A 22468-nucleotide genomic window follows, 5' to 3' on the forward strand; every position below is an offset into this window, starting at 1 on the left:
ACGCTGTTGATCGATGATGTTTCAGGTACGAGCTCGAAAGCTTCAACTCCCGTGGTATCTTCATATACGACAAGGAGTCGGTCGTGATGAAGAAGTGGCAGATCTTGGAGTTCGACGGGAAACCTTACTACGCTTTTGTACCTGAAGGTGAAATACCGTTATACGAGGAGGATATCCCGGAACAAGTGGACGAGATAGATCACGAAGAGTGCAAGGACCTCGTGAAAGTGGAGTGCTTTTACAACGAGGACCTGCCGTACGACTCCACGGACGAGAAGTTGTACGAAGAAGAGCAACTGTTGGACCCGAGTGCCGAGCAAAGGGACGAGGAGCATGACGTGAAGCCCATCATCCTAAACGGCACCATCGACGCTGACAACGACAAGGCGATCGGGGACCTGTACCAAGTCAAGGTCCACGGCAGCATGGTGACCATAGAGAAGCTGATGTCCAACGACATGGACGAGAAGGTGGACCCGGTCGAGTTCCAACCCGAAGAGCAGGAGGAACAAGACGAAACGTACAACGATCAAGAACAACTCGAACAAGTCGACCAGGTGGACCAGGGTGACCAGGAAGAACAGGTGGAGTACCTGGAAGAAGAGATCCTGGAGTCCATAAACAACCATTCCTCCCCGACTAAGACTCGCAGAAAGGTGTCGAAGAACGCGGGTGGCGCGTTGAAGTGCAAGGTCTGCTCCGAGATGTTCAGCTCTGCCATATCCTTCAGGAAGCACGTGGCGTGGACGCACAAGAAGAAGGTGTGCATCCAGGAGGACGGTGCGTACATATGCGCCGTCTGCGATTATAGGACCCTGAAGAAGAGTCTGTTCGCCGCGCACCTGGAGAGAAAACACGAGACCTGGTCCAGGAAGCGGCCCAACAACATGTTGTTCCCGTGCGCAGCTTGCGGGTTCGTGTGTAGATCTAAGCATTCGCTGCAGTCGCACTTCATCAGGAAGCACACCGACCGGTACGAGCACCAGTGCAAGTTCTGCCCGAAGAAGTTCAAGGTGAAGGGTGATTTGACTAACCACGTGCGGTTTCATCATAAAGAGAAGCCGATCAATTGCGACGTCTGCGGTAAACTGTGCCAGAACAGCGGCTCCCTTTACGTCCATCAGAAGTGGGCGCACTATAAGCCCAAGTACGAGTGCCACATATGCAAACGACGCATGGTGACGCAGGAGAACCTGGACCAGCACCTGTTGACCCAGCACGAGAAGAGGGAGAAGATCGTGTGCGCAGAATGTGGAAAGACGTTCACGAAAAAGGACTCGTTCAAGAGGCACATGGCGGTGCACACGGGATGCAAACCACATTCCTGCCTCATCTGCAACAAACCCTTCGCCAGGAGGTCACAACTGCGTCAGCATTTGCTCATTCACACCGGCAAGAGACCCTTCGTGTGCGACATTTGCGGCAAAGCGTTCACACAGAAACCGGGACTCATCTGCCACAGGAAGACGCATCCTGGACCACATCCTCCGCTACCCGTCATGCCCATCGCGGATATCGTCAAGGAGTTCACCGAAGGATATGTGCAGGAAATTAACGCGAGAGAGAGCGAGGAGAGAATCGAGGAGGAGGCGTAGGAGCGTTTGACTGGCTCGGTCTTTCAAGCGGATACTTAATTCGTGAAACGGGAATTGTGGACTGATCATTGCATATCGTTTGAGAACTGTACACTTCGGGGCAATGGGGCGATCTAAGGATGTTGGGGCGGGAGGGTGTTCTGGTTGCTTTTGATTTTGGGAGGTGTTCTGAAATTTGATAGGTTAATTTAGGAATTTTTGAGATACTAAATTTCAACATTTTTGAGATTGTTAAATATTTAGATTTCAAAATTTGCAAAATGTGTAAATTGCTCAAATGCCTAAGAGTCTTAGGTTCAAAAATTTTCAAGTTTCCCAAGTCCCCAAATTTCTTAGATTACTAAATTTTTCAAGTTTCCAAATTTCTCAAAACCCAAAATTTCTCAAGTTCCCAAATTTCTCAAGTCTCCAAACTTCTCGAATTCCCAAATTTCTCAAATCTCCAAATATTTCAAATCCCCAAATTTCCCAAATCCCTAAATTTCTCAAATCTCCAAATATTTCAAATTCCCAAATTTCCCAAATCCCCAAATTTCTCAAATCCCCAAATTTCTCAAATCTCCAAATATTTCAAATTCTCAAATTTCCCAAATCCCCAAATTTCCCAAATCCCCAAATTTCCCAAATCCCCAAATTTCCTAAATCCCCAAATTTCTCAAATCCCCAAGTTTCTCAAATCCCCAAAATTCTTATAATCTCAAATACCTAAACACCTTTTAAACATCTCCAAACTTCAAAAACCAATGGCAGAGCATCTTCCTTTCCTCGAATCGCCATTTTCCCTAGAGAAGCCATCCATGCTCGCAAGTGTACACTTAACATGGGAAAATCTACCTGATCACAAAATGTTACCAAGATTAATCGTAAAATTCGATCACAGAGACTGGTGCTTCCTAAAACGAAATTTTGTAGTTACTAACTCGCCGAAGAGTCGATTAGGTGTACGAATGAATAATTCAAAGTTAAATATTAGTTTTTTCCAGTGTAATTTTAATATGAATATCTTGAAAATTATTATCGAGTTCTGATAATTTTTAGATATAATTTAAATATTTTAATATTTTTATGTATAACGAGTCGTAGGGTTTCCTCTCCCTATATCGCCGTTTTCCTACCGTGCTTAATAATGTATTCGGTGTACACCTTTACAGAATTGTAATTCATAAAATTGATTCATTTAGCACTATTTTATTGTATTATGTTATTAATAACTGTCACCGTTATATAATTGCAAAGTGGAGGGAGAATTAGTTGATTCCAAAATAAATTTTTCAGATGTTTACAAGAATTTGGATTATTCATTTATACACCTAATAAAGTGGAAAATATTCGTAAAATTTCTTGTAAATCGGATGAAATAATTTATAACAGTGTTTTTGCTCATTTATGTAAATTGCATGTTTTAATAAGCTGCACTTACTTTGTTTTTTAAATATGATCATAGTTTGAAATTTAATTCTTTTCGGGCGAAATTCAATGAATTTAATGTACACGTAATCAAGATATTCTTTTAATTTATAAATCTTAATAATTATAAAAAATATGTCGCTTGAATTTGTGGAGGCAGGAGGTAAAACCAATTTTATTTGTAATATCTTTGAAAATTAAATCAAGAAGTATATAATGAATTGAGTTGACACTCGTTATATTGCAACAGATGGCGTTCTAACAATCGGCAATATAGTAAGAGGTCCTCTATAGAGAACTATAGAGTAAGATATTTGAAAAGTAATTTCTAAGCTTGAGTTTGGTAATTTAAAAAATGTGTAAATTTGCAAATTTATAATTTTGACAGTTTCTTAATTTTCAAGTTTAAGAATTAGTCATTTTTAAAATTTATAAATTTGTCAATTTGTAAGTTTGAGAATTTGTAAATTTACTAATTTGTTAAAAATTAGATAACTAAAACATTGCTTAATATTAACAACGATACATAAATTTAATTAATTAATTAATTTTATTAACTCGACCGAAAAGATGTTCAGAATATTTTCCCATCCATATCTGCCCAAAAGCAACCGAAAATAAACGAACAACAATAAATAAAAATTTAAGCCTAGAATATGATTTGTATACCGTCAAGATTGAAAGATCGATAGCGTAATCGCGAACGATACTTATTTTTTAGACGTCTCGCGTAATATTGTAAGTATACAGTTGTAAGATGTATAATATAACAGACACTTTGTAAATTGAAGATTAACGAGAAAAAAAGAGCATAGGATCTTTTCTTTCCCTTTTCGGTTCAATTTCGTCGAACATTTCTAACAATATTGTTAATAAGAATTGTAATTGATATTACATGTATATATAAAAAACAATGTTTCCCTTTGTACACTGTAAAGCAGTTGAACAATATGAAATTCTTTAATGCGTTGATTCGATAATTAATAAATCGATACAGAAGCTTAGTTCAACAGTATTCAATAACGGACTCGTATCAAATATTGCTCCAGAAAACGAACAATTGCTCACCCTTATATTAAACTTGTAATATCGCTAAATCTCATTTATCTCGATACAACGTTGTTACCCATTTTCAATAAACATTTCCATCGAAATCCGAGAACTACGGTGGCCGGGTCTGTGCGACCCTGAAATCTATAAAATTAACTACTATATCTAAACGATAGATTTTCGTATATATGACACAGTAAGTAAGAGTAGCATTTTGAAGACGAACTCAAAATTATATTTAAGGGATGATTTAGGTCTGCAAAAACCGCCACCTGAGAGTTAAATTGTATAAACAGTTTTTAGATTAAAAAAAGAATTTGACCAACGTTTCTTGTATTAGGAAATTGTTCTCAAGTAATTTATGTACGAGTTCATTGATAAGTATGCTTGGGTGCAATGTAGGGTTTATGTAAGAAGCAATAATTTGGATTTTGGGGGATGAAATTTTCAAGTTTTCAATTTGTGACATTTCAAAATATTTGAATTTGTAATTTATGAAATTTTTATATTCCTGAGGTGTGAAATTTCCAAATTTTCAAATTTCTTAGTTCTCAATTTGTTAAATAACCAAATTTCTAATTTTTCGAATTCTGAAAGTTCTGAATTTGAAAATTTTCAATAGTGTTAGTTTTCTAACTTCACAATTTTTCAAGGTTCAAATTTTCCAAATTTCACTATTTTCCAAATTCCACAATTTCCCAAATTTCACAATTTCCAAATTTTCTAAATTTTACAATTTCCAAAATTCCACAATTTCCCCAATTCTAGAATCTCCAAATTTTCTAGATTTCACAATTTCCAAAATTTTCAAATTTTACAATTTCTACATTTTTCTAAAATTTCCTAATTCCTAAATTATCAAATTTCCAAATTCTCAAGTTCCTAAGCTGTTAAATCTTAAATTTCTGAAATTTCCAAATTGCTAAATTCCAAGTTTCTGAAATTTCCAAATTTTCTAGGTCCCAAAATTCAACTGCATAAATTTCTAAATTCTTACATTTTCAAATTCCAAAATTTCAAAATACCTAAATTTTCAAGTATCTAAAATAAAATAATAATCTTAGAAAAAACTCCGAAAAATCCTAGTAAAATCCTAGGCAAATCTATTGGAAACCTGGAGAAATTCTATAAATGGCCTAAGGAGATCCTAGGGAAATTCTATAACTAACCTTGAGAGATATTAGAGAAATTCTATAACTGACCTTGAAAGATCCTAAGAAAATTCTATAACTGACCTTGAGAGATCCTAGGGAAATTCCATAACTGACCTTGAGGGATCCTAGGGAAATCCTATAACTAACCTTGTAAGGTCCTAGGGAAATTCCATAACTAGCCTTGAGAAATCCTAGGAAAACCCTATAAGTAACCTTGTAGGATTCTAGGGAAATTCCATAATTAACCTTGAGATATCCTAGGGAAATCCTATAACTAACCTTGTAAGATCCTAGAGAAATCTCATAACTAACCTTGAGAGATCCTAGGGAAATTCTGTAAAGAACTTAGGAGGTCCTAGAAAAGTCCTCTAAAGAACTTAGGAATATCCTAGAAAAGCCCTCTAAAGAACCTAGGGAAATCCTACAAAGAACTCAGAAAAATCTTACAAAGAACTTAGGAAAATTCTAGGGAAACCATAAGGTCCTAGATAAGTCTTAATCAAAAGAGCCTATATTGCATCCAAGTATACACATTGTGATATAATTCAAGAATACTTTCTTTGCGAGCTAGTCCTTCCAAGACTATAACCAAACAAGACAATTCGCCGTAGACAACTAAAAAATTCCCAGAACCTAGTTACTAGTAATTTTCGAAGGGACTAGTTGTTGAACCCTTGCAGAGGAAAAGAAAAAACGCGCCTACGATCGCTATTTTTCTAAAATCGATACCTTTAGTCCAATACCTTCGTAAAGGCACGTACACGCTGTGTATAGCTTTGAGTTTGAAATAAATATTTTTACTGAGCCTGATCGTTTCGACTATTTCCTCAAAATACAAATTTGAATATATAAACACCTCTGCTTCCGTAAAAAAATTTCAGTACTCTTCTAATATAGATTCTTGTTCAAAACACGGAAGAATTAGAGATACTAAAATAAGATAAGTATGTTTAAAGATATTAAACGATCAGGATGATAATAATGAACATAAATTTAATACGTTTGCAGGATGCGACTGTTACGGATTGTTTCGAAAAAGCAGGTATGACAACATAGATATTAGACACTTTTCATTTCTTTTCTTAATTTTCGTTTTCCTTCCGAGTAGACGTGTGTGGTCATTTTGACCCATAATTAAAACGTCGCACATTTGACCGACCCTGAATTGGAAATATATTAGCTCAACTAAACTTCCTATACTTTTTGTTCAGCCGGGTCAAAATGACCCTAGAATGCGTTTAGATCCTTAAGTCTTCAGCAACTCAGCACACAAATTGCAATCTTCAATAACGATGCAATTTCTGTTTTAGAATCCTGGATCCTCTGGAAGAGGAGCCCGACTCGCACATCATATCAACCATCGACTTCCCCGAAAGCTTAACCAGCTGGATCGATAAGGAGAACTTCGAGATCGAAAGCAACCTCGAAAGAGTGCAACCCGACTGCAGACTCTCCTGCAATCAACCATCCGAAAAGGTGCCCCTAGAGTGCGACCACTGTCGTCACAAGTTCCTGAAGAAGAGCAACCTGGCGGAGCACCTGAAGAAGCACCGACACAGGTGTCCAGATTGTCCGAAGACCTTCAGACTCCGTCGGTACCTGGCGTCCCACACGGAGAAGATGCACAGACGCCAGGTGTACGACTGCAGCGTGTGCGAGTACAAGAGCAACAACAAGGGCACCCTGAAGAACCACTACATACGGTTGCACACCAGCAGCTACAACTTCTCCTGCGACGTGTGTGGTAAACAGTTCAAGATAAAGAAGGCCTTGAACCACCACGTGAAGCAGAACCACAGCGACTCGCCACCCATCGTCTGTGACGTGTGTGGACACTTCAGCAAGAACCTACACGCGCTCAAGGCACACATGAAGTACAGACATTACAAGCCGGAGTTCATCTGCAGGATCTGCAGAAGGGGGATGACGACTCAGGAGAACTTGGAGCAGCATTTAACGTGGCACGAGACTAGGGAGAAGGTCCTGTGTCCCACATGTGGGAAGAGGTTTCGAGGACGAGATCTGGATTCGCATATGAGGGTGCATACGGGGGTGAAACCGTTCCCGTGTCCCGTGTGCGGGAAATCCTTCAGGAGGCAGACCGCGCAGGAACAACACGTGCTGATTCATACGGGCAAGAGGCCGTATGTGTGCGACATATGTGGACAGGCTTTCGCGCAGAAACCCGGGCTTATTTGTCACAGGAAGAGACATCCCGGTCCTCTGCCGCCTCTTCCGGTGGTGTCCATCAAGAATATTGTGACGGAGTTCACGAAGGAGTATACTATGAAGAATATGATCAAGATCGAGTGAAGTGGATGGGGGTTAGGGTTGTTCAATGATTAACGAGATAGTTGCTTAAGGGGAATAATTGAACTGTTTATTATGCAAATGGGGTAATTTTGATACGAAGGTTTTCAGTGGTTTTTTATTTGAAATTTTAATTTACATTGCCGTCATGAGGGAAAGAACTCCATTTTCATAATGAATACGAATTGGCTTTTTTGTCGTACTTTTTATACTTTTGATTGCTGCTGACGTAAATATACGACGTCAGACGCATACTTAGTTTCTGTAGATTGGCTAGTTTCTTTACTTACAAATATTTCTGGTTAAATATTTTTTACTTGCAAGTACTTTAATAATTTAAATATTTTTTTATTGCTAATGATTTAAAATTTTTCAATATTGTTCTTATTTTTAAATACGTAGATAATTTTAAATGCTTCTCTTTTGAGATGTTTAAATCATTTTGAACATCTTTATAATTTTTTGTTTTTAAATAATTTTGAAAAACTTTTATTCTGAAACATGCAAAAATTTCATGTATTGTTTACATTTCTAATACGTATTTTATTTAAAATTTCCCTGCTGATTTTTTATAGAAATATTTCCATTAAAAAATTTTTATTCTCATTTTAACAGAAATCAAACAACATCAGCCAGTATTTTTTTCTTTATTCTAACCATTGTTCCTACGAATGTATAAAAAATAGACATCAGTAATATTTTAAATAAAAGCTCATTATTTATTGAATAACCCTGCGGTGCTTAGAGTAACTTTGATTCGAGGCGAAGGCTGTGAGTGTGAAACGAGACACATAAAATGTGAATTTTTCTTGCCAGATAAATAATTTGATCGTTGAAATGTTCAGCCTTTTTGCAAGTGCATTTTGTGGTGAATTTAATAGCAAGTTGATTGACTATATATTCGAGAAGCTTCAGTATTGTAGATTTTGAATGTTGAGGTCCTTTGTACTCTTCTATCGCCATTTTTCAGAGAAAATTTGTTATCATGAATGCATGAAGTTTTGTAAGGTTATATTGTATTGCAAACTTTTTAATAAAAAATGTAGTTGAGTATGATGTATGTTGTGAATCTACTGGCGAAACGTTTCGATGATAATCGTGTTTTATTTGAAAAATTCTACTTGGAAGATGATGTAAGGAGAAAGTAAGTATGACGAAAAATTTGAATTTTTATTTCTGAAATATTATTTATGTACAATAGTGAGCATAGGTTTTTCTAGCAAAAATGACAAAGTAGGGATAGAAATATTTTTATTAGTTTTTGGTTAATTTTCAAATTTGGGAATTTAGGGTTTAAGAATGTAAAACTTGGGAATTGAAAATTTAAAGATTTGAGAGTTTGGAAATTTAGAAATTTGAACATTTTCAAGTTTGATCTCCTAAAAACAGCTAGTTAGAGGTCCTTACATTATAGTAATTTTTACCCAACGATAACTTACATTTCACTCAAATATATTTAGAAAAAATTTTAACTATAAAACTGTAAAAAATTTAATATTGAAGATGTTACTGTGCAATTAAATTAACTATACAATATCTTGAATAATTTTAACCGTATGTCTTATCCTCTGAATGACAATACAGTAGACTCTCGTTATATTGCCACAGACAGTATTGCAATAGAATATTCTCAGAATTAACAATGCATCGATAGATCATTATATTGTTTCCCCAAAATTATGCCTTCATGAATCTACATAAATGTAATTAGAAATTACCATCCCTATAAATGTCCCTATAAAAATGGCGATATAACAAGAGTATTAAAAAACCTTCTACCTCAATCTAACGCACTTTCTAAATGACCATCTACTAAACCTCCAAGTAAGTAACCTCATCCCTCAACTCCCCCTATCAAAACTTAACCAACACCTTCAATTTGTTTTAGTTTACTATGGGACCCCTTGAACGGCAGCGTAGACGACACCATACAGGAGCCCTCCAACATCAAAATAGAGCAGATCTACACCTTGGCAAACAAAGAAACCAAATCCGAAAACTCCAAGACAAACCGTAAAAATCGTAACACAAAACTCCCCGAAACCGAAAACCCAAAAAACGAGTCCCAAATTTTCGATTGCGACCACTGCAAAGAACAGTTCGATCAAAAATATTTAATAGAAGTACACATGAAGCAGCACAAGCACAAGTGCAACTACTGTACCGAAATGTTCAAATTCAGCAAGCAGCTGAAGCAACATTGCGAGCAGAAACACGGCCGAGCGCTGTTTCCGTGCACCATCTGCGGATACAAGAGCAACAGCAAATGGACCCTGAGGGACCACTTCATCCGCAAACACACGAACAGCTTTCCGTACACGTGCTCGATCTGCGAGAAGCAGTTCAAGTTCAAGGCCGACTTGAATCAACACACGAACCTGATGCACAGCGACGATCCTCCTCTGATTTGCACCCTGTGCGACCACGCTTGCAAGAGCGTTCCTGCTCTAAAGTCTCACATGAAGTACAAACATTACAAAACGGCGTTCGAGTGTCATATTTGTAAACGTTGTATGACGACGGAGAAAAACTTGGAGCTGCATTTGTTATGGCATAAGAGTAGGGAGAAAGTGGTGTGTCCGACGTGTGGGAAGATATTTAGGCATAAAAGGGATCTGGATGTGCATCTCAGGATTCATCAGGGTATCAAACCGTATTCGTGTCCTGTTTGCGGGAAGACGTTCCCGAGGAAGTCGGCTCAGGAGCAACATATTTTGATACATACAGGAAAGAGACCGTATAGTTGTGATATTTGTGGACAGACGTTCGCTCAGAAGCCGGGATTGCTGGGACACAGGAAGAGACATCCTGGACCACTGCCTCCGGTGCCTGCGGTGTCCATCAAGGATATTGTTGCGGAGTTCACTAGGAGTCTGCGTGACTCGAGTTTGAAGAATTAGTCTGTGATGGGACTTTGTTGAAGGTTTAATTGTTTTAGGATGAAACCTTGTTGAAGGTTTAATTGTTTTAGGATGAAACCTTGTTGAAGGTTTAATTGTTTTAGGGTGATATTGTTTCCTTTTTGAAATATTTTAATAGACAGGGTTTAGTTTTTGCGGTATTTTTATGTGATTTTTAACCATACAGAAACAAAAGACATTTGACATGTTTTTAAAGAGATTTGTATTTAATTATTAATGTAAATTTATTGAAATAAGCTGGTGTTAAAATGTTTAATACTTGTTAAAATTTTGAATTTGTATAGATTATATATTACGTATTGTAGAGTTGACAGGATCTGCAAAACAATAAAGACGTATTTATGCTTCCATAAAGATAAGCACAAAGAATGCTTGTTTTGTACAAATATCTGTTCCTGCGAAAAAAGATACATGATGTTATAAAGATAAAAAAGTGAAATAAAAATGCAATCTTTTATCAGGAAATATATTGTTGATTTTATGTTTACCTGTTGTAGAAATTTTCGTAGTGATAATTATAAAGTTTATTTAAAATTGTATTTATAATATTATGAAAATTGTAGAAAAGCAGAATTACAGTAAAAATATGATTTATTTAAATTTATTTGAATAAAGAAAAAATTAGGAGAATTAATTTCTTAATTAAGTTAATCCATTATTTATTATTATTTACCATTATTTGCCATTATTTTAATAATATTGGAATGTTCTTTATTTTTCATTCAAAATTTTGATGACCTTAATATATAAGATTTGAGAGTTATTTTATTAAAAATGCATCATTGATCACATGTGCTCTTTCTTCAAAATAACAAATCTAGGTAGGTATTAACTTTCACTTAAAAATATTTTATAACAGTTCATCCGCCATTTTGTAAATTTTAACTTGACTTCTATTATCGATGGAAACCGTTAACATACTCACATACAGAGCATATATTTAGTAAAATATATAATAAATTCTTATATTCTTATATAGAATAAATTCTTACAAATACAAAATTTAATAGAAATCTAGAAAAAATCTAAGGAAAATCTCGAAAGGTCTTACAAGCTTAAAAAACCCTAGATCCTACGGAAAAACCAGGGAGACCCCAGTAAGGTATTAAAGAATTAACATCTGCAATTATCACAACTAAATTTTTGAAACAATAATAATTACAGACTATTAAATTATCTAAAAGTATAAAAGGTACAAAACAAGAAATATAATAAAATTGAAGTCGCAGGAACACTACTTGGTAATCCCTATTTAATTATACAGCTAAAAGTTAAATATACATATACCTTTGAAGCCTTCATCTTCAAAACTTCATCAAAATCTCTGTTTCAGGTCCCGAAGATCCGCCTCCCGACCAATTCACGAGTGCTTCAAATGCGGAGCGTGTTTCTGTCACACCATAAAACTAGTGGAGCACCTGAAGAACCTCCACGGGATCGACAGAGCGTTCAGCTGTGACGAGTGCGGCAAAACGTTCAGAAGCCCCATGAACATCGCCCGCCACAAACTAATACACACAGGCTCGAAAAGATTCGCCTGTGACCTGTGCGACTACAGAACTAACCAGAAATCGAATCTGGAGAGCCATCAGCGTCGTCACATGAAGGATTACGCTTTCAAGTGCGACCAGTGCGACAAGGGTTTCTTCCTGAGGAGGGAATACCTGGAGCACGTGAACGTCCACACTAGAAAACAACTGTTCCGCTGCGATCACTGCGACAAATCGTACCTTTACAAACGAAATTTAACTACACATCTCAGGGCTCAGCACCCGAGTGTCCTGCATGTGGAGTCCAGCAGCGACAAACAGAAACACGCGTGCAGTGTCTGCTTGGAGAGTTTCGCGAGGAAGTTGTCTTTGAAGAAGCACTTGAAGCAACGTCACGGTTTGCACGAGAAGACTAATTATTTGTGCGATCTGTGCGGGGCTGTGCTGTCCTCCAGAAGGGGTTTGGTGGTCCACAGACGAACGCATACGAATGAGAAAATCGCCAAATGTGATATGTGCGAGAAACAGTTCACTAGCAAACAGAACCTTGAACTTCATCGACGGGTGCACACCGGTGAAAAACCTAATGTTTGCAAACAGTGCGGGAGAAGGTTCACGCAACGTACTTCTTTGATACTGCATCTGAGGTATCATTCGGGGGAGAGACCGTACCAGTGCGTCGATTGTGGCAAGGCTTTCGTTTCTGGGAGCTTCCTGAAGAAACACCGGAGAGTACACGAAGATGCGAATACTTAATTGTGATGTTATGTACAATAAATGATGAGTTGGAAATTGTGTTTTATTGAAAGGTTAACCCTTTCACGGCCGATGATGATGTAATTTTTGCTAAAATTTGGTGGAAGGTTCTGTGACTAACGACCCTTGTTAGTTTAGTTCATCAGAAGTATTCTATTATAAAATTAATTTTGTATATGTGAATTTTTTGTGAATTTCATTTAGGCTTCTATGAAGAATAATTAGTCACTGTTGGAAAATGATTCGATCCTGAAAGGGTTAAGATTGGAGAAGCATGTATTGATACGTGTATGAAGGAATTGATGTGGGGATTTAAGAATTATGTGGTTTAAGCTTATGAACCTTTTATGTTTTTGACTTTTCAGACCATGTGTAACCTTAATTCTTTATTTATTATAAATTATCCTTAGTTGTAAATTAATTTATTATAAATTTTACCAATTTACAAGTTTTATGAATTTGTTTGCTGTTTTACTGTAATACTGTCACTCCTTTTTGTGTCGTAATGCTGGAGCCCCTAGCGCAGGGAAATACCGAAATTCTACTGTACATAATTTCTTCTAAACGTTATCCAAAATTTTTATATGAGTGAAAATTTTCGAATATGGTAAACTTTGAAATATTCCACTAATATTATTTCTTAAAATTCAAAAATCCTATAAAGGCCCAAAAAGAATATTATAAAGGCCCAAGTTTTGATCAAAATTTTGCTAAATCAAAATCTAAAGAATGAGTCGATTAAAAGTTTCGAATTCTTAAAAATCCAAAGTTCCATAGTGTAGAAGTTACACAAAAAAGTACTCGTCAAGTACGAGAACGCTGGAAGCTAGTATTAATAATGATGCTTTGTGTAAATGCGTATTTGTGTCAATGAAGGTTCCTTAATTCCAGCGACTGGACCAATGAACAAGAGGAGATTGCTGGCTGCGAAGAAAACGAGGATGTTCTAGATTCAGAACAGAAGTGAGTCTATACTTTAATCATACCTCATCATATGTAATTTCAAGTTGAATTCATATTAGCCTAATCAACAATTCGTTGCACTAACAAATATAGACACCTCGATATTTACTACATCTTTAGTACATTATTTACATAATGTTAGATGAAATACTAAATTTATTAGTTTATATGATAACATAGTTTATATGATATCAAGTTAATAGTTAACCCAGGAAGGTTTTACTGTTATCTTCATTTAGAGATAAATTTCTGATCTGTGCAGTGGATCATGCAATATTAAAACTATGTTAACTCTAGTTCATAATTAATTTTATTTCTTCCTATGTCTCCACCTTTGTCAGCAAAATATACATTTACAATTTAACAATTCTGAAATCTAATAACAGCAAAAACTTTATTGACATTCCATCTAATGCTTTTCTATACAATATCCCATAATAATAATAATGTTAAATATTTTTAAAATTGAATAGAACATCAATCGTACCTAACACGAATGTAAACCCGAAATTTTCAGATTCGAAGGAAACGAAAAAAGTTGTGATATTTGTCAAGAAAAGTTTCACTTCGTGACGAGATTAGTAGCCCACTTGAGGATCGTTCATGGTATCCAAAGACCTTTTAAATGTGGCACCTGTGATAAGACGTATCCTCAGCAGTTTATGCTGAACGCCCATGTGAAGAAATCACATACACCCAAAACGATACCATGTGCTCAGTGCAGTTTCATGGGGGTGGACACTTCTGATGTTGAAAGACACATTAAACGACAACATAGCGAGGTCAAATTCACTTGCGAGATTTGTAGCGAGAATTTTAACGATAAGGAGTCCTTAGTGACGCATAGAACGATGCACAATTTTATGCCGTTTCAACAGTGCAATGCTTGTGGTAGCACCTTTGATGACGTGTACAGGTAGGACTTATTTTTAGTATGATTATAAAAATTTGCTGGTTTTTGGATTTTTAAATTTGTCGGTTTGCAAGCTGGATTGTCAAGTTCTTTAATTTTTACTTTGCAAGTTTTCTTTTTTTAGTTTTACCAGTTTGCAAGTTTTCTTTTTTTACTTTTACCAGTTTGCAAGTTTTCTTTTTTTACTTTCACCACTTTGCAAGTTTTCTTTCTTTACTTTCACCACTTTGCAAGTTTTCTTTCTTTACTTTTACCAGTTAGCAAGTTTTTTTTTCTACTTTTACCACTTTGCAAGTTTTCTTTTTTTACTTTTACCACTTTGCAAATTTTCTTTTTTCACTTTTACCATTTTGCAGAATTTTAAATTCTAGTGTGCACTTGTTTGCAAAGTTTCAAATTCTGATGTTTACTAGTTTGCAAACTTTCGAACTTGAAGATTATCTTATTTCTTAATTTACCACTTTGTGAGTTTTCAAGCTTTCACATCCACCGCTTTGCAAACTTTCAAATTTCCAAATTTACCTATTTACTAATTTGCAGACTTTCAAGTTTAGTATTATACAAGTTTTGCAAAATTAGAGATTTCCAACAGCGCAAATTCTACAGCTTGAACATTTGAAAATTTTGTAAATTCTGCATAGGAAAATATGTTCTTAAATACCAACTCCAAAAGTCCCTAGAATCCTACATCAACTTGCAAGTCTCATACATCAACTTATAATCCACCTACAATCCATGTATTATAATCTAGCACCAACTCAAAAGACCAATTCAAATCACTCTTATATCCCAAACACTCTTATATTTCACCCCTCTCAAATCCCTAAATCCCTAAATCTCTAAATCATCTACATTCCACACAGCCTGAAAGAGCACAACCGCCTCTACCACTACGACCCAGCAGTCTCCATCCAAGACAAGGTCGACAGCGAAGAAAAGGGTGCCATGTACAAATGCGACGTTTGCGGCAAGGTATACATAGACAAATCAGTATTAAAGCAACACAAGATGAAATCCCACGGCGGTAAACGTAAGTACGAGAAACGGAGATACCTATGTGCTCTTTGTGGCAAGGAACTGAAAACCGCCAAAGGTTTGGAGATCCACAATCGCTGGCACACGGGCGAAAAACCGTATACCTGCGAAGTGTGTGGCAAGTGTTTCACGTGTGAAACACTCTTGAGGACTCATAATGTGACACACACGGGCGAGAGAAAGTATTCCTGCGATCAGTGTGGTAAAGCGTTTACACAGAGATCCACGCTGGTGGTACATAAACGGTATCATACGGGAGAACGACCGTATGTTTGTACGCGTTGCAGTAAGGGGTTTGTGACTAGGACGGTTTTGAATACTCATATGAAGTCTTGTCACTGATCAAGTATGATTTTATTGTTTCTGGGGTTACTGATGTTAACTCGTGAGTTGGCGCGTGAGGATAAGCTTTTTTTACTTGGCGCCATCTTTGAGGTATCTCTGGCCTGCGCGCCATCTTGTGGGTTAACGTCTGTACATGTTTGAGGCTGGACTTGCGTTGTTTCAACGAAAAATGCATTTGTAATGCATTCTGAGATAAAATATTACGATTGATAATTTTATCTTAGGTTTTGGATTCTGGATTTTTGGTTAGGTTTGTTGTATTCAACTCTCGATTGTTATATTTACGGAAATTAAAATTTGTTAGCTTTTGAAGTTCGAAAGATCTACATTTTTCAAGTTTCTTAATTTTTACAGGTAGAAATTTAGAAATTTATCGATCACAAACCCTAACGTTGAAGAGGGTTAACTTTTTTTTGCTCAAATATTTTTAAAAAATTATAAATTGATACATTTTTTAAGAAATTATCAATTGATATATTTTTCAATAAAATTATAAATTGATACATTTCTCAACAAAATTATAAATTGATACATTTTTCAACAAAATTATAAATTGATGCACTTTTCAAAAAATTTATAAATTGAAACATTTTTCAACAGAATTATAAATTAATACATTTTTCAACAAAGTTAAAAATTGATAAATTTTTCAAAAAATTATAAATTGATAAATTTAAAAAAATTGTAATTTAACTTATGATTTAAGTTACAAGATAAAGAAGAAATTTCTAACGAAAAAATTTATCGGTGAAATAAAATTCTGCGTAGATTCATATTTTTACCTGAAACGCGTAAAAACTCGAACGTTCAATACTGGAAGACCCTTCATGAATTACTACCCTTGTGGGACCTCTACAAAACCCCTCGTAAAATCGGGACAACCCTTACAGATATAATCGCTATCCACCTGAGATGGATTAACCACTAGAGCGTTGTAATCGATCGCGTTTAAAGAAGGCAACTTTCATCGTAAGTTCTATTAAAAGAATCTAGTGTTTTCATGTTAAATATAAATCATCGATATTCTCATTATTATTGAGGAAAAGTTACGTTGAAGTTTGATGACTACTTCTTGAGGGAACTTAACAAGATTATATTTTATATTTATTAAAGTTCAACGAATGTTTAACACGTCATTATTATGTTCACTGGTTGTTTATTATTTGTGTATGATTATTATCTGCAAAGAAAATTATATTCTGTTTTTATTAATAAACAAAATTATGTTTTTTGTTTTTTAAACAACGACGAAATTATTTTTTGCATTCATTAAATATTATCAAACGAAATTATTTTATTTGTTAAACATCGACAGCCAATATTTTGTAATTGTTAAATTTACATGAAAACTGTATTTTGTGTTTATTGAACAGCCAAGGACTAATATTTTATTATTTTGCGTTTATTTGAAGTGCCAATATCCCTCAAGAGGTAAACAATTATGAGAACAGACATCGAAAATAGTATTAATTTTTTCGAGAAGTACCATGTTCTTTATCAACAAAGTTGAATTTTGTTTAAGGAAATTTACGCGTGCAACTTGCGCGATCGTAAGGCCGTCCTTGATGATAGTATTAAGGTGCATTCTAAATTTATTTGCGAGTGTCGCTGTGCTATTTTGTAAACGTAGAACGTAGAATTCAATATGATTTTAAGGAATCTTAACCGATCGTAAGTCAACGAACTTACTGAAAATGATCTTTTATTTAAATATAATTAAAGAAGTTGATTTACGGTCGATTAAAGTTTCGTTGAAAAACATAATGTAATGTGATAAATTTAACATCAGATTTTTATACACATTTTTTTATACCGTTTATAGCGATTAAGATTGTACAATAGTCTCAAATAAGATCGAGTTGTATCTTAAGAAAGTCAACGAAAATAATTTTTATCAAGGTATTGGTAGAAATCGATTTTTAATTATCCCTACCTATTTTTAGAGATTCTTATTGCCAGTGTTTCTTACAATATGTTTATCATGGAAGTCATCTATTGTCATTTTATACTGAATAAAAAATTTCACTAAATTTATTACAATCCAAATAATCTTTCAACGACCTCAAATCTCAAGGAACCAATACTCCAAATATTTTCATTATCTGCGCATTTATGTCTGACAAATCTACACGTGAATCAACAACGACTTATCAGACAAGAAAGAAAATGAACTGCCTTCACAAATTTTATTTTATTGTATCTCATTGCCAGTGTAAAATGTATAACAAATGACAGATGCCTAGAGTTATATAAAATAAACTTGTACAATTAAAAACTATAAAAAAGATCGTTCGTTGTAAGATATTGTCTTTGTCATAAAAAAGAGAGACGAGAGGGAAGATGCAGCTGGACAGCATGTTCGAGGACAAGTTTAATAGAAGACCAAAACCGAGGCTGGATCCTCGATTCGGAAATCTACTCCCTGTTCCGCCATTTTGTGATCGTAATTGTAGTTGATGTCGTGCAGTACTGCGCGATTTCGGGCGTTTACGTTTCTTGGCTTCACGTGAATCGTACGAAATCCTGTTAAAGTTAAAACATTATGAAGAAGCTTTTCACTGAGTGAAAGAGAAATTTTAAATAAAAGAAGTTCTACTATTATTTTATATGTAGGAGATATGTAGACTAATTGTCAAGTGGTAGGTCCACCATTTTGTCATATTAAAAGTATGATACAAAGAGAAATTTTAGAAAATTTTATTGAAACTGAAATTTTATTTCTATCTATTTTTTTACCTAGAAGACATTTAACCTTCAACTGGTAATCTCAAATTGAAAAAAGAGAAATTTTAACTCAAACTATTTTTGTATGTAAGAATCACTTTCTCAACTAGTAGGACTCCGTCAACTAGTAGGGCAGCCATTTTGTCGTACTGCATGCATGATAGAGCCCATACAAATGTTCAAAAACTTTTACTACTCTTAAATATCAATCTATTATTGATATAATGATTTTATATATCAGTAACTTTGCACATTTTCATTTTTCTAAGATTCCTCATTTTTAATTGTAATCGTGTCAAAAATTTTGTAATAACTTTGAGTACTTACGAGTCTTGCTTTCAGCTTGCAGCTGACAGATGTCACGCAAAGTGTCAAGACTCCTTATTATGCCGTCGTATTGTAATCTCGTTAAGTGTTTGCAACGTACGAGCATGGACACCAGCAAATCGTCGAGCAATTCGCGATTGTTTCTTAGCTGTAGCATCACTTCGGCTGTAATTAAACATTGCATTTGTTTACTAGGTTTGATTATGCCTGGATTTACTAGGTATACCTAGTGTGTTGGTGTAATGAGTAATAAGCAGTCCGACAGTGCTTCTGAAATTACGAGATCTGCTTTGGTCCCACACGTGACCGCTGAACATTTGAAAGCTAGCCAATGGCACACTGGGCAACAGCAGATAACACATATCTTCGTAATGGGAGATGTTAACTGAAAATCAAACTTAACCAGCTAAATGGTGCATAGAATCAAATCGTATGTAGAGCTCATAAATCACTTGGTTAAAGATCTCTGGTTGAAGATAATTTTGCTCAGTAATAGAATATTAAATAATTAAAAAATTTCTACATTTATAATATCCTTCAATTTATGCAAGTAGTTTCACTTCTTCAACTTTCCTAAAAATCACCCTTTTCCCCTAAATTTCTCCCTAATAAAATTTACTTGACTACCCCAATAGCAACTACATCTACCCTACATTTACCCTCCATCAAGTACGTATATTTTTAAATCCCCCGTGGCATTCAGAAGATTAAGTACTCATCAAAAGATCTCTCGGCAAAACTCGAAGATCGTCCATTTTTAACCCTCTTACGAGTCTCCTCGTGGGCGTGTGGAAATCAATAATTACTTTTACGTCACTATTATATTGTACCTATAGTGTAGGACACCGTGAGTTCCGGGCAAACGAGCACCAAATTGTGCCAGGCTGTGTCAGCGATCGTGTGCTGCCTGGAATCCGAGTCCCGTACCGATATGTGGAGGATTTTCAGCACCTTCGAGGCCGCGTTCGCCAACGCGTTCAGGGTCTGATCGGACAGGGCCGGGTAATCGAGTCTCAAAACGGTCAACGCCCGAAACCGACCAAGCAGACGCAAGTATCTGAAAATTAATTCAGTTAAAAGGAAAAGTCTGCCAGACCCGCACGATCGATCGAGCTGTTTCGCGTGCCTCGAATTGCTGTGGGGAGCTTGCCATTCTCGGAATGCACCTCGAAGATCTATATACTCCAGGTGCTCGCTGGAACCTCTGGATACGCTGGCTAAAAGTCGCAACACGTCGCTCACGCCGAGATTCGCGTTCAACAAGCTTAATGTTTCCAGATTGTGCTGACAGCTGCGTAAATTTATCGATCTCGTTAGGAATTACGGCTTCGAGCTTCGCGTTATGAATATGCAAAACCTTTTCTGTAGTTTTCTTTATTAACCTTTTAGATTATTTTCAAACTGATTTGAGAATATTTCTAAAATTATTGTGGGTCGTTTTTCACATTAAACATATTATGGGATACTTCATAATTTAGAGAACCCCAAGTTTTAAATTTGCAAACATTCGATTAAGATTAAAGTTCATTCTAATTGTAAGTTTTGAAAACTAAAAATCTTTGAAAAATTCTTGAAATGAACATGGTGCTTTCCTTTGATATATCAACGGCTCATATTCCAACAGAGAAATCGATACTCCATTTTGTGCAATTGCATGATCAATCATGGTTCTAAAATGGTACGTACCATATACCGAATGATTTCGTTGGAGCGTGCAACACGAAGAATTTAAAGCATTCGGTGATTTCGTCATTGAAACTTGACATACTTTACAGTGTAATCTTACTTGATTAGATATGATTTGAATATTAAAAATTGTATATGTGCGCAATTACCCTAGAAAGTTCGCAAGAGCGTACAACAGTTTTCCTCTGTTTCCCCACTTGCAGCTAAATATCCAGTCGGTGAGTATCAATCGTTTCAGTTGGACATTTTTGGCTCTTATGACCGTAAGGAAATCGGCTCCTGCTTCGGCTTGAATATTGCGAGTTATGCGAGCTTCTCTTGGCAATATGTATGGCCGCGACCAGGCCAGTTCCAGACTTCGCATGTGCTGTCCATATTTTGCCTAAAATTTAATGTAACCTTTCAATGTACGTTTCTTAATTTTCAAATTTATTTGAAATCGATTTATACATTTCTTGAAATACTGAAGAAATGTGGTCATATGGCCATATACCGAGACTGTATAATTGTATGAAATTAATCGCTCTGTCAAATAGCTATTTTATCAAAATTCGAGAAACCCTTGTACTAACTTGAAGATCTCAAGTCCCAAGTCCGACCATGAGTCATTCAATTATTTGTATAAATTAAAGAGCAAATGTACCGAATTAAAGAAATACTCTTATTTGTGCACTCGTTTTGTGCTAACCCTCGTACCAGCTCAAGCAACCAACAATGATGCCAATGAAACAAAAATTACAATAGAATCCTCACCAGCTAACAATTCATTCTATCAAGCTTTAACTACACTTAACTCGCCAACAGTGAGTCTTTGTTCGTTTTAAATGAAACCACTGGCAACCTAGCCTCCAAGAACGGAAAGCGTTCGTTCATTTTCGTACCGTGGTATTAATGAACGATCAGGTGAATATCATAACTTTTATCGAAAAGAACGTACTGCTAATTCTCCCGCCAGAGGAAAGTCACCCCGCAGATCACGATCGATGAGGACTGTCACGGATCGCCAAAGAATTGGCGAGGAAAGTGCACGGTTCCATGAGCGACAGACTTGTGCAACATTGGCACGATCCCCACGATCGAGGTGACTAAATATCTGCGTCAATATCAGCTCCGGCAGCTGATCCCACATCTCCCAGTTTCAGCTTGGCCCGTCTTCATCTCTTCGTGGCTGAGGCAGCTGTCGCAACCTCGTAAGGTTCTCTTGTCACGCTCATCGATATCGACTCGATCGTCATTGATAACACGATCGATCGATTTCGTAAATGATCAAATGCTTGAACTGCTGTTCGAGCTGCATCTTTTGAGATATTTGTTTGAAATTTTGAACATACGACTATTTAGCACATTTGTCCATTGCAAGTATAAACGGTCTAGGTCAGCCCACTTAGCTTCTCCATGGAATTTATCTGGACTCTACATTTATTCTCCCTGTAATCTAGTTAGATGTTTGCAATTTTAGTGGCAGTTGTGTACAGTTTCGTAAATTCTTTTTAAAATCTCGTTAAATTTTTCTAGAATTTGGGCATCCAGGTAAAGTCTCTTTAGAATTTCTTCTTAATTTTTTTTGAGGTTTCTTCAAATTTCTCTAAAAGGTCTCTAGACTTCTACAGTGTACTCCTAGAATGTCTTCACTCTAGAAATTGTCTTGAACATTCTGAAATTTTTCTTAGAATTTTCCTACATTCTTCTTGGACTTGACACCCCTTGGACTTGAATAAGACTTACAGTCCACTTATGTAGTTATTTGCCAAAGTTCCTAGGTTCCAAAATTCCAAAGTCCCAAGGTCTCAAA

At 35.9% G+C, this 22468-nt stretch overlaps 5 protein-coding genes across 6 annotated transcripts in view; 4 read left to right on the forward strand and 1 right to left on the reverse strand.

Annotated features, from left to right (window-relative positions):
* LOC100882515 (uncharacterized) overlaps positions 1-6016 on the forward strand; it is a 54622-nt gene extending 48606 nt beyond the window's left edge. The window contains exon 5 of the mRNA XM_076533563.1: positions 26-6016. Within this exon, the coding sequence (XP_076389678.1) occupies positions 26-1595 (1570 nt within the window). The 3' untranslated portion in view covers positions 1596-6016. The remainder of the gene's footprint in view (positions 1-25) is intronic.
* Positions 1-17973, forward strand: part of LOC100876314 (uncharacterized) — a 57865-nt gene extending 39892 nt beyond the window's left edge. Inside the window, exons 2-4 of the mRNA XM_076533586.1 lie at positions 13574-13646; positions 14164-14562; positions 15423-17973. Coding sequence (XP_076389701.1) covers positions 13574-13646; positions 14164-14562; positions 15423-15936 — 986 coding nt within the window. The 3' untranslated portion in view covers positions 15937-17973. The remainder of the gene's footprint in view (positions 1-13573; positions 13647-14163; positions 14563-15422) is intronic.
* On the forward strand, positions 3138-8569 carry LOC105662618 (uncharacterized). The gene is made up of 3 exons (XM_012286566.2): positions 3138-3165; positions 6215-6248; positions 6517-8569. Exons 1-3 carry the CDS (start codon positions 3138-3140, stop codon positions 7517-7519), a joined length of 1065 nt encoding a protein of 354 aa, XP_012141956.2. The 3' UTR covers positions 7520-8569.
* On the forward strand, positions 8535-11038 carry LOC105662619 (uncharacterized). Its single transcript, XM_012286567.2, has 2 exons — positions 8535-8660; positions 9405-11038. Exons 1-2 carry the CDS (start codon positions 8569-8571, stop codon positions 10414-10416), a joined length of 1104 nt encoding a protein of 367 aa, XP_012141957.2. The 5' UTR covers positions 8535-8568; the 3' UTR covers positions 10417-11038.
* Positions 17974-18111: 138 nt separating the features above from the next.
* On the reverse strand, positions 18112-21805 carry LOC100883286 (F-box only protein 39). 2 transcript variants are annotated; one of them, XM_003703844.3, is made up of 7 exons: positions 21614-21805; positions 20826-21058; positions 20117-20281; positions 19821-20047; positions 19217-19375; positions 18991-19155; positions 18112-18462 (listed from the first exon to the last, which is right to left on the reverse strand). In XM_003703844.3, exons 1-7 carry the CDS (start codon positions 21803-21805, stop codon positions 18311-18313), a joined length of 1293 nt encoding a protein of 430 aa, XP_003703892.1. In that variant the 3' UTR covers positions 18112-18310. The 2 variants fall into 2 exon arrangements, with proteins under 2 accessions (XP_003703892.1, XP_003703893.3); XM_003703845.3 differs by lacking the exon at positions 20117-20281.
* Positions 21806-22468: the final 663 nt, after the last annotated feature.

This window comes from Megachile rotundata, chromosome 7 (genome assembly GCF_050947335.1).
Source record: "Megachile rotundata isolate GNS110a chromosome 7, iyMegRotu1, whole genome shotgun sequence".
Taxonomy (NCBI): Eukaryota; Metazoa; Arthropoda; class Insecta; order Hymenoptera; family Megachilidae; genus Megachile; species Megachile rotundata.

Excerpts from the sequence above, each read along its gene's own strand:
- LOC105662618 (XM_012286566.2), top strand. The coding sequence starts at position 3,138 with ATGTCGCTTGAATTTGTGGAGGCAGGAG. Across the intron at positions 3,166-6,214 it reads TGAATTTGTGGAGGCAGGAG|GATGCGACTGTTACGGATTG; the intron begins GTAAAACCAATT and ends ATACGTTTGCAG. Across the intron at positions 6,249-6,516 it reads GGATTGTTTCGAAAAAGCAG|AATCCTGGATCCTCTGGAAG; the intron begins GTATGACAACAT and ends TTTCTGTTTTAG.
- LOC105662619 (XM_012286567.2), top strand. The coding sequence starts at position 8,569 with ATGATGTATGTTGTGAATCTACTGGCGAAACGTTTCGATGATAATCGT. Across the intron at positions 8,661-9,404 it reads GAAGATGATGTAAGGAGAAA|TTTACTATGGGACCCCTTGA; the intron begins GTAAGTATGACG and ends AATTTGTTTTAG.
- LOC100883286 (XM_003703844.3), bottom strand. The coding sequence starts at position 21,805 with ATGTGGGATCAGCTGCCGGAGCTGATATTGACGCAGATATTTAGTCAC. Across the intron at positions 20,048-20,116 it reads GCTCCCCACAGCAATTCGAG|ATACTTGCGTCTGCTTGGTC; the intron begins GCACGCGAAACA and ends ATTAATTTTCAG. Across the intron at positions 18,463-18,990 it reads GCAAGCTGAAAGCAAGACTC|GATTTCGTACGATTCACGTG; the intron begins GTAAGTACTCAA and ends TAACTTTAACAG.